General features: G+C 55.2%; 1 protein-coding gene and 2 non-coding genes across 5 annotated transcripts; 2 read left to right on the top strand and 1 right to left on the bottom strand.

Moving 5' to 3' along the window:
- Positions 1-2879: 2879 nt before the first annotated feature.
- Trnaf-gaa (transfer RNA phenylalanine (anticodon GAA)) lies at positions 2880-2952 on the bottom strand. Its single transcript has one exon. It is a non-coding gene; the product is annotated as a tRNA-Phe (tRNA).
- Positions 2953-3073: 121 nt separating this feature from the next.
- Trnan-guu (transfer RNA asparagine (anticodon GUU)) lies at positions 3074-3147 on the top strand. The gene has a single exon. It is a non-coding gene; the product is annotated as a tRNA-Asn (tRNA).
- A 121-nt stretch (positions 3148-3268) lies between these two features.
- Positions 3269-10887, top strand: Ndufs7 (NADH:ubiquinone oxidoreductase core subunit S7). 3 transcript variants are annotated; one of them, XM_021641933.2, is made up of 8 exons: positions 3278-3407; positions 6740-6776; positions 7232-7300; positions 7579-7702; positions 8861-9040; positions 9111-9157; positions 9996-10084; positions 10641-10799. In XM_021641933.2, exons 1-8 carry the CDS (start codon positions 3392-3394, stop codon positions 10682-10684), a joined length of 606 nt encoding a protein of 201 aa, XP_021497608.1. In that variant the 5' UTR covers positions 3278-3391; the 3' UTR covers positions 10685-10799. The 3 variants fall into 3 exon arrangements, with proteins under 3 accessions (XP_060227090.1, XP_021497608.1, XP_021497607.1); XM_021641932.2 differs by having other exon boundaries at positions 3286-3407; positions 10728-10887; XM_060371107.1 differs by having other exon boundaries at positions 3269-3407; positions 9996-10887.
- The last annotated feature ends 94 nt before the right edge of the window (positions 10888-10981 follow it).

The following is a 10981-nucleotide window of genomic DNA, read 5'->3' on the forward strand; positions in this document are numbered from 1 at the left end:
CCCTTCCCCCTCCAAAGGGAAAAAAAAAAAAGAACCTGGGTTGCAGGCAGGTCTGAGTTTGGGTTCAGGCTACAGCCTGTTGTGCTGCCCATGAGGACCACCCAAAGAAGGGACCCTGGATTCGAAGTGTGAGACCATTGCTGCCAGGGCCTCTGGGCAGAGTGGCCAGAAAGAGCCCTGGCGGCAGGAGCTCGGCTTCCAGGGAAGTAGACGGCCCAAGCGCAGTGCTGGCTGGCGGGGAGAAGGCCGTGGTCTCCGTGTGTGTGTGTGTGTTAGTCCTCAGCTCCCCTTAAAGCCCTGAGTCCTGTGTTTCAACCTGCCCTGACCCCACATTTCCCTCCACAGTTGGAGGCTTACACCTCCGGTTATGACCTGGTGGCTTTGCAGGGGCCAAGAAGCCAGATAGGACTCACTCACCCCTGCCTTGTCAGTGCCCCGACATCCTGGCTCCCACGTGCCCTGTTCTCAGCGCTTCAGACCTTCTGACACCAGATAGGTCATTTTCAGCGCATCCTAGACCCTATGTACTGGCCAGCCCATACACCAGGAATATCCCCAATTAAAATGGACGTTTCCTAGACATCACCCACTGTCCCCTCAGTCAGCGAGGCCTCTCCTTCCTCTGCCTACCTCTTGTACATCGGGGTGGGGATGTCCTCAAGGCCTGGTCCACAGGGACCCTCCCCAGCCCTCCCATCCCTAGGCTCCCTGGCACCATCTAGTGGTGTTTTTCCACTTTGCACATCTCAGGGACCTCAGCCCTGTGTGTCTCACTGGAACCTCAGGCAGAAGTGAGCATTCCCACACCCAGGCATGTCTGTAAATGGACTTTGTGTTTGGTGCTGTGCCACTTGGGAAGTGACACCAAGTCCCACCTCTGCCCCACATTGCTGTGGCCTTCCCTTTCCACCCCTCCTCACTTACTGTTCCATCTCCCACCTTCTTACCCATGGCAATTTATGAAGCCCCGATCTGTGCCCTCATTCCCCCCAATCTGTCAGGCGACCCGACACACTGACCCGACACACTCCACCAGCCAGAGCTACAGCATTTACCCAGAGCCTGGAGACAGGAAGTGCTCAGTCGTCTTGCTTCCTGCAGGTCAGGGGTCAGGAAGCAGCTTGGTCAGGACGGGTCAGATGATATCAGAGGCCAGGCAGGGAACACACATCCACACCTCGTGAGGCCAAAGACCCTGGGATTCCCTGGACTTCTGCAGTGCTGAGGACGAACCAAAATCTTGTATGTGCCCTGTCCACCAAGCCCTATTCCACCGTCTCTAAAGTGCACTGTTTAGTGTGTGTGTGGATATGCGTGTGCAAACCTGTGTGTGTGAATGTGTGTGTGTGACAGGGCTTCTTGTGGAAGCCTTCCCCTGTGTGGGATCCAGGTAGTCAGGAAGTTAGGTAGTCAGGCTTGGCAAGTGTCTCTTTCCCCTGAGTTAGCCGGCTGCCCCTCCCCCTCTCTAGTCCCAAGCTTACCTCAAACATGACATAGCTCAGGGAGGCCTGGAATCCCAGGAAGCCCACTTTAGTCACTCTGTCTTTTTTGTCTCTGTCTCTCTTGAGACATATAGCCCTGGCTGTCCTGGGACTTGATATGTAGACCAGGCTGGCCTCGAACTCACAGAGACCTGCTTGCTTCGGCCCTTCGAATGTAAGGATCCAGTGGTTTGCTGCCATACCTGGATCTTTCTCTTAGCATCTACTAATGCCATTCTGGGGCCCCTGTGACCTCGTCAGAGCCCAGCACCGCATCCCACCTGAGGTTACAGTCCACCCAGGATGGTGGGCGCTAAGTTTCCAGCACCTCGTGGGGCTGGCATTGCAAGGACAGCAGAGAGAAAGCGAGGGAACCCCAGTATGGGGCCTCCAGTTAGCGGGGTTAGAGCGTGGCTCTGGTGCAGGGCCCCTGGCCAGCGTGCAGGACAGTGGTGGGCTCCGGCACTGGCAGATCTCACACGCAGATGAAACAGTACATGGCTCCTGGCTGTGGCCGACTTAGAACTTCTCCAAACAGTTTGTAAGTTTTCTATGAATCTAAAAATCTAGACGGACATGGTAGGGTTGAGGCTAGAGGATTGCCATGACTAGAAGGCCAGCACACACACACACACACACACACACGTGTGCACGGAAACGCAAGCCCTGAGCCAATGCTATCCATGCAGAGGACAACTTCTGGAGCCGGTTCTCTCCTGCCACCTTGTGGGATCCAGAGACCTAGTTCAGACAGTTGGTCTGGCAGCAGAATGCTTTCACCCACCCAACCATCGTGCCAGCCTGCCTGTTTTTGAGACAGTCTCACGGAGCCAAGAACCCCTATCTCTCCTACCTCGACCTCCCCCGTGCTGGGGGAGGAACCCAGCGTCCTCTAGATGACAGGAGAGGCTGCCCACAGACCTCCCAGATTTGATTCGTTTTGTTATTTTACTTTATGTGTGTGGGTGTTTTGAGAGGTCAGAAGAGACATCAGAGACCCTGGAACTGGAGTTCTAAAGGGTTAGTAGCCACGTGTACCCCGTTTTTTCAGAAGAGGAGCCAGAGCTCTAGACAGATGAGCCATTTAATAGTAATAGTAATAATGATAATGATCATGACTTTTTGGGAGGAGGAACTTGACCTTGGATGGGCACATCCTCCTGCTTCTCTGGAGTGCTGGAATGACAGCAGTCTTCACCCTGATATTTTTACATTTCATAATCAGCAATGGCTCTAGCCCTACCAATTTAAAGAATATTGGGCTGGGCTGGTCGTCAACATCTAAAAAGAATTTAGAAGTTAAAAGTTGGACTGGGGGTTCAGCATTGGGGGTTAAAACGAAAGAAAAAAAAAAAGAAAAGAAAGCAGACGCATTGTTCAAGAAGGCAAAAAAAACTTTGCCGAAACCCGGGATCGAACCAGGGACCTTTAGATCTTCAGTCTAACGCTCTCCCAACTGAGCTATTTCGGCTGAGTGTCAAACGGCGCTCCTGCAGAGACTCCGCCCCGTGCCGTGCGGTTGTGCGCAAGCGCACTTCACGGCTCATATACAAAGCCTCGTAGGGTTACACCAGAAGCTTCCAGCCAATGTTGTCTCTGTGGCGCAATCGGTTAGCGCGTTCGGCTGTTAACCGAAAGGTTGGTGGTTCGAGCCCACCCAGGGACGGCCTTCGTTACCTTTTTTTGTATCCTAAGACTGAATAAATCGAGGATCTTGTTTTTGTTGTCCTTTTCTGTTTGCCAGAGGAGTGTGATGGTGCACACTGTGCGGGAGCGACCGCAGGCCGTACGTGCGTCGGAACGACTCTGCCTGTGGTTCCGTTTTCCGCTGGTGCCTATTTGAGCGTTGGACCAGAACCGGAACGCTTTGGAGGACGGACCGCAGAGGTTGTCTGAAGGCCGAGGCCAAGATGGCGGCGCTGTCGGGTGAGTGAGGCTCAGAGGTCGGGATAGCGGCTTAGTTCTGGGCTTCGAGCTGGGGCTTCGGGGACCTTGGGGCCCAACCCCCGGAATAAGAGACGATGGGCCCACACATAATGTCGGTGTCTAGGGTCGGGCCAGAGTGTGTTTGGATCCATTGCACACGGTTCTGCCTGCGATGAACTGCCCCCTATTACTGCACTGTAATACAGTAGACGACACTGAGGCCTGTACATCTCCCAACCTCAGGAGACTGATTGCAGGAGTCCGGCTGATGTCCCTGAAGCACAGAGAGGACAGGGAAGGGACCTGGACACTCAAGCCACCCACCCGGGCTCTTCTTTCACCCCCCCCATCACAGCCCTGGACAGTTAGGGTCACTAGAGCAGATGTCTCCGTTTCCTTTGGTATCTTTCTCTTTAGATACAGGAAGTTAACGCAAATGTAGTCTGGCAAACTGAGCGACAGTTGCTAAGTGCCTTATTAGAACCTCCCATCACCTTGCCGGTGGCTTAATACAAGGAACGAGAGATCTCAGGAAGTCAGCTCCAACGCTGTCTGGGTTTTGTTTGTTATTGCTTTGAGACTGTGTCTGATGAAACCCAGGTTGGCCTCAAACTCACTGTGTGTACTGAGGGTGATCTTGAAGACTTGACCCTCCTGTCCTCACCTCTCTCGTGCTGGGATGACAGGTGTGCACCATCGTGCCTATTTATACAGCCCGAGGGAAGGAACCTAAGGGCTTGTCATGCTAGACAAGGACCCTGCCAACAGAACTCCATCCCCAGTGCCTATTTTTGTTTGCTTGTCTGTCTTGTTTCTGAGACAGGATCTCACGTATCTGAGGTTAACCTTGAATTACTGATCCTTCAGCCTCCATGCCTGAGTGCTACTATGCCCAGCCTCTTTGTTTGCTTTGTTTTTCTAGACAGGGTTTCTCTGTGTAGCTTGTGGCTGTCCTGTCTTCAATTTGTAGACCAGGCTGGTCTTGAATTCACAGCGATGCTCCTGCCTCTGCCTCCCCAAGTGCAGAGATTAAAGGCGCACAGCACCATGCCTGGCTCCAACAACAACTACGACTACTACTACTACTTCTTTTTTAAGACAGGGTCTTCCTGTGTCAAACTCATGATGCCCCTCCTGCCTCAGTCTCCCGGGCCAGGTTCACAGACCCAGCGTCTATGCCCGGCCCGGCTGTGATGTGGACACTATGGGTGCAAAGCATAGATCTGTGGCGTTGACTGCTGCTTTCTGAATTCCCTCAGGCTCAGCTTGCTTGTGAACAGTTAATAGACCCTCTTACCAACTGCTGTGCTCTGCTCCCTAGAGTCAGATTTGAAGGGGAAGCTAATTTACGTTAATACCTTAGAGGCAGCAAAGAGGATGTGTATTATAAGACATTGTGATGTACAGCTGTCATCCTGGCCCTTGGGACACTCAGACAGGAAACTGATGAATCCAGCCTGGGCTATACACTAGCACCCTGCTTTGAAACTCTGTGAGTTTCGTACCAGCCTGCTCTACATAGTGAGTTCCAAGCCAGCCGTGGATACATAGTTAGAACCTTTTAAAAGACAGGAAGAGGAGGTAGCCTGGAGATGTGGCCCAGTATTAAAGTGCTCACTAAGTGTGTTCAGGGTCCCACATTTAGTTCTCAGCATGATGGCACAAAAATCTGGTCAGAGCCAGGCTTGATGGTACCTGTGTACAATCCTAGCTGCTTAGGAGGTTCTCTTGAGGTCAAAGTTCAGAGCCAGCTTGGGCAACATAGAGAAACCTTGTGCCAGTTAAAACAAAAGCCTAATGCTGCCACCTCCAACCACTTACTAGGGCATTTGCTTTGCTGTGAGTTTATCCAAAGCCTTAAGTTTTCACATGGGGGAGATCAGGGCCTGGTGTTTGCCCTTCTGACAGAAAGTGTAGACTGCACAGTAGTCTCTCTTGGTCCAAGCAGTTCTGACCTTGGGAGGCAGCAGCCGGAGCAAGGCTGACGTCAGAGTGAGCAGAGTGAGGAGGCTGAGGTGAGAGAAGGTGTGTGTGTGTAAAGCAGCTGTCAATCCAGCCCCAGGTCTTGGAGGCTGGATATTCCCCATGTCATGATGGGATCCCCTCTCTCAGTCCCACCTTTCCATCAGGCAGGGGCTGTCCCAGATGCCCCTCTCACTTTTTTCCTCCAAGAAAGAGCCTTTCTGTGTAGCTCTGGTGACTGGAACTTGCTGTATAGACCAGGCTGGCCCCATACTCACAGAGCTTCACCGTCCTCTGCCTCCTGAGTGCTGGGATCAAAGGCGTGTGCCACCATGCCCAGCCCCAGGTGACAGAGTTTATCCCATTCTCTTTGAAGCTGGAGTCCAAGATCAGTGTCCCAGGGCCAGGGTTTTATGGACTCACAGATGTCACCCCCTAATATCCTCGTGGGGTTTCTCTCCTGTTACTGCCTTTATGCTCTACCACTGGTTGGTTTTGTTTGTTTGTTCTTGTTTAAATGTATTTTGGGATTTCCCAGGGGCTGTTCCAAGCTGTTCTAGGACATGCAGTCCCCCTGCCTCAGCCTCCAAAGTGCTGGAATGACAGTTGTATATCTTTAGACCTGGCTCACACCTCTCCTCACAAGAACACCCACCCGCTACCTCAGGGCACGTCTTAGTGACCTCACTGTGGCTTCTTCACCTCTGGAAAGGCTCATGCATATGGTTGCATTTCGTACAGGGGTGAGAGGCTTATGCATACAACCGAGTTTTGAGGTGCACGGAGACCGGAGAGATGGCTCAGAGGTTAAGAGCACTGCTTGCTCTTCCAGACTTCCTGAGTTCAATTCCAGCAACCACATGGTGGCTCACGACCATCTGTAATGAGATCTGGTGCCCTCTTCTGGCGTTCAGGTGCACATGCAGGCAGAACATTGTGTACATAATAAAATAGATAAATCTTAAAAAAAAAAAAAAAAAGTTCCAGCACATGGCCATGGAAGTCAGTGTAGGGCATGGCCCCATCCTGACCCCAAATCTGCCTTCTATGTTTATTTCTTTTGCTTCCAGCTGTTCCTTCTAAAAAGTTCCCCCAGGTTGAGTCCTGCCATGTGAGAATGGCCTGCTTTGTGCAGATGTAGGTTATTCATGAGCACTGTCTGGGGCCTGAGTGGGGAGGAGTGAGGCATGGGAGCAGTGACTTATAAGGGACGGCAACCTTGGTGTGGAGTCAGCAGAGGATAAGAGCGAGGGTGTGCTGGAGCCCTCAGGGAAGGGCCGGGACTGAGAACCTGGACCCCTCCTGAGGGCTAAAATGTTGGGCCCAGGCTGGTGCTGCTCACAGCTCACAGCTCTTGCTTCCCTCTCTAGCTCCTGGCCTGCTCTCTGTGCGGACCCTGGGCCTACGGTGAGTGTGTGGCCTGTCTGTCACGAGGCTAGATCTAACTGGCTGTCAGCGAAGAGCATAAAGCTGCAGGGCCCAGAGCCGGGAGGGTTCCTCAGCAGTGTCCAGGAAGGGAGGTCCTGGTGAAGGCGCCCAGTAGGTTCAATGGGGTGTCCAGGTGTCATCCTGCCATCATGAGTTGGGTACTGTCTGGGAGGACTTCAACCGTAGCACCTCAGGACTGGCCTTTCCCAGACAATTGACAACCTTTTGACCAGTTGGTGGCTTTTAGAGAGGCCCTGCTCACACCTGAGTTGTCACCAGGACAGTGGCTACGTTGTCCCTGTGAGAGAGCAGGGCAGCCTGAAGATGGGCAGGAGACCATGGGTGGGCAGGGAGGCCGCCTGTGGTGGGTGGGGATGGTGGAAGAAACAGCTGATTGGGCCATGGTGGCCTCTCCCCGTTGTCCCTGTTTGCAGCTCCAACATTGGCACAGTGGCCCAGCTGCGCAGAGTCCATCAGAGTGTGGCCACTGAGGGCCCAAGCAGGTAATCCGTGCTCTGGGAAGAGTGCACTGCCATCTTCTAGGGCCTGGAGTTTTGGTAGCTGCCTGCACTCCACCTGCCTCTGTGTCCCTGTCCTCTGCCCTTGCCTTCCTAGTATGGCCACTCCTTTCTCTGTTGATCAGGCCTAGTGGGCCTTTCGGGCCTCAGGGATGACATGGCTCTGTCCTGGGACCCTGTCTGCCCCTCCACACTGGTCCCAGGACAGGGCCACTGGGGCCACCTGGCTAACTCTCCCACATGCCCACCTGCTCTGCCCTTAGCACACAGTCAGCCTTGTCCAAGGCTGGAGCTGGAGCTGTGGTCGCCAAGCCTTCCCACCTTCCCAGAAGCCGGGCTGAGTATGTGGTGACCAAGCTGGACGACCTCATCAACTGGGCGCGCCGGGTAGGTCAGCCCCGCAGCGTCCTCAGCGTCCCCTGAGGCTCTTTCCCGGGGGCCTGGCTGCCTCTCCAGCCCCCACTCAGGAGGACTGGACCCTTCATCAGCCCTCCCGGTAAAATCAAATCTGTGGAAACAGTCTTTCGTTACATTTACTTAGGTGTTTTGTGTGCAATGCGTGCTTACGCACTAGTGCGCATGTGTGGAGGCCAGGGCGGAACCTGCAGGATTTGGCCTCTCTCCCTCCCATGTGGGCTCCAGGGATCCAGAGCAGCTTGTCAGGTTGGGCGGCAGTGCCTTCACTCATTGAGCCATCTCAACAGCTTTATTTATTTATTTGTTTGTTTGTTTGTTTGTTTATTTAGGCAGGGTTTCTCTGTGTAGCTCCACTATGTAGCCCAGACTGGCCTTGAACAGAGATCTACCTACCTGCTAAGATTAAAGCAGCCACCATGCCCATCCTCTTTAAACTCACTTCTCATGGCAGAATCTGGTGAGCTGTAGGTCCTCAGCAAAGTGCATGGACTACCTCCCCCACTGTGTCTGTCCTCAGTTGTCCCTATACTGCGTGTCCCTCTCTGGTTCACAGTTGCTGGGCAGCTGTGTTTGGTTCCCATGCCTGCATGTGACAACCTATGTCTGACAAATGCCCATTGACAGGTGTGCCCCCTGGGCCTGCCTTGCTCTCCTGTGCTGTGCCTGTGGCTCTGGTGGGACCCTGCTGGAGCTTGAAGCTGCCAGGACAAGGTGCCCCCTGCAGGGGCCCAAGATAATGCAGCAGCCAGGAGGAGCCTTGGTGGTTGCTTTCAGCCCAGACACTAACTGCACACTCATATCTGCCAGGCCCAGGGCACTGCTGGGACCAGATGCAGGCATAGGGCAGCTGGATCCATGAAGAGCCTAAGCACCAGTGGACAGAGGACACTGAGGGCAGTTAGGAAGTCCCTGGAGATTCCTGAGGGACAGTTAGGCCAATCCAGGGATATCAAGAGCAGCAGCTAGGCCTGGGTGCTGCCCCTGTTATGGGCCTAGGCTAGCCCCAGCCCCAGCGCCACTGTGTCCGTGAGGTGCTGGGAGCTGCCTGCAGATGGGCCTTCTCGGCAGCATGCGCACTATGGAGGGACAGTGACTGGGACACACGGCTGACTGCCCCTTTCCTCACAGAGCTCCATGTGGCCTATGACCTTCGGCCTGGCATGCTGTGCGGTGGAGATGATGCACATGGCTGCGCCACGCTACGACATGGACCGCTTTGGCGTGGTGTTCCGTGCCAGCCCACGCCAGGCTGATGTTATGATTGTGGCTGGCACCCTTACCAACAAGATGGCCCCTGCACTCCGCAAGGTACATCTGGTCCCCTTGGTCCCTTTGGCTGCCCTGCCACCTGCAGACGCCTGACCTACGTGTCTTGTAGGTCTACGACCAGATGCCCGAACCCCGCTACGTAGTGTCCATGGGGAGGTGAGTGTGTGCTCGGCTGCTGGGGATGGTGGTAGTGGGAGGAGCAGAGCCCACCCCAGTACCCCAGCTGTCACCCTCCTCCCAGCTCTGTGGCCTGAGGGACTACAGACAGCCCCAAAGCCCCTTCCCACTCTATCATGTCCTCTCCCATTCCTCAGTCTTTGTGTTTAGCAGCTGTGACTCGCTCACTGTGTCATAAATACAGGCATGGAGCCCAGAACGCTGCGCCTGCCAGGCGGGTGCCCCACTGCTGTGCTCCACTCTCAGCCCGGCTGCTTAGCTTTGTTGTTGAGAAGCCCAGCACCCACACAGTGCCTCACTGCCGTCTGAGGCACCCCCTCCAGATAATCAGTCTTTAAAGCAGTACCTGGGAGTGCTGGCCAGCTCCTCAAAGGCAGAGGCAGGCAGATTTCTGAGTTCAAGGCCAGCCCGGACTACACAGTAAGACCTTCTCTCAAAAAAGATAAGGAAAAGAGGGCCAGGGTTGGGCTAACAAGGCTCACCCGCCATGCAGGAAGCCCTGGGTTCCATCCCTAGCACCAAGTAGCTCTTAACAGCGGTGCGCCCGTGGCCCTCAGGGCCATCTGCTGTGTAGTGAGGCCCAGCCTTTTGGGCAGCCCTCTTAGAGCCCACAGTCTTGCCCCAGGCCTGTCGTCAGAAATGCTCTGGCTGCGGGCTGCTCGCTCTACTTGTCTGCTTGCATCCCACAAGTCCCACCAAGGTTCTGGACGCCCCTTTCCCTCCCAGTTCTTACCTGTGATGGAGGGTCTGGCCCTTGGCCAGCGTGAGGGGTGTGGGGTGGCCATGTGTCTGAACTGCCTCGTGACCCTCTCCCCAGCTGTGCCAACGGCGGCGGCTACTACCACTACTCCTACTCAGTCGTCCGTGGCTGCGACCGCATCGTGCCAGTGGATATCTATGTGCCAGGTGAGGCCGCCCTGCCTGCCACACCAGCCTGCTCTCCAGGCTGCACAGCCAGTCCGGGTAGGGGACCTTCCTGCCCCCCGTGCCCTGCGGGGCAGACAGACAGATGTGCCACGCGTTGCCCTTTATGCAGACCTCTCTAGGAGCGGTGGGTGTGCTGGCTCCCGGCCCTGGAGGGCCTCGACTTTGCGAGAGCAGGCCTCTCAGCAGTCTCAGTCCGTGTGCTCCCTGGCCACTGCCCCCAGCAGGGCTCTCTTGTCAGCAGACTGCTAGGCAGCAGGGACAGTTGAACAGGAGGACAGGGCTTGGGGTGCAGTCCTTTGGCGCAAGCCTCTCTGCATATCTCTCTGACCAAGTAGTCTAGTTTCTGTGAGTACCTTGCTAAGGATCAAGCTGGTCACCAGAGTCACAATCTGGGCTCTGCTCTCTGGAGCCACAGACAGCTCAGGGAGAGAGTCAGGAGGCCCGGCACAGCAAGGAACCTTGTCCCTTCCACACCAACCCCAGGGTCTCCCGAGAACCCTCCTTGAGGCTGGTAGAGGCATCTGTGTGTCCCCAGGCTGCCCGCCCACGGCAGAGGCACTCCCTCCCAGGGTCCCCTGAGAACCCTCTGGGTGGGCTGGTAGAGGCATCTGTGTGTCCCCAGGCTGCCCGCCCACGGCAGAGGCGCTCCTCTATGGCATCTTGCAGCTGCAGCGGAAGATCAAGCGGGAACAGAGGCTGAAGATCTGGTACCGCAGGTAGAGCCGCCAGGCTGAACACGAGAACCCCGGAATCCCAGTGTGAATAAACCCACCCTGACCCAATGTGTGCCCTGTGTGGACTGTGCGCGACAGGCAGGCTGCAGAGAGCCACATCCTGCACCCTGGGCCCCGAGGGCCTGGCTGTGGGCAGCGGAGG

Source organism: Meriones unguiculatus, chromosome 17 (assembly GCF_030254825.1).
Source record: "Meriones unguiculatus strain TT.TT164.6M chromosome 17, Bangor_MerUng_6.1, whole genome shotgun sequence".
NCBI lineage: Eukaryota > Metazoa > Chordata > Mammalia > Rodentia > Muridae > Meriones > Meriones unguiculatus.

Excerpts from the sequence above, each read along its gene's own strand:
- Ndufs7 (XM_060371107.1), top strand. Across the intron at positions 6,777-7,231 it reads GTGCGGACCCTGGGCCTACG|CTCCAACATTGGCACAGTGG; the intron begins GTGAGTGTGTGG and ends CCCTGTTTGCAG. Across the intron at positions 7,301-7,578 it reads GCCACTGAGGGCCCAAGCAG|CACACAGTCAGCCTTGTCCA; the intron begins GTAATCCGTGCT and ends CTCTGCCCTTAG.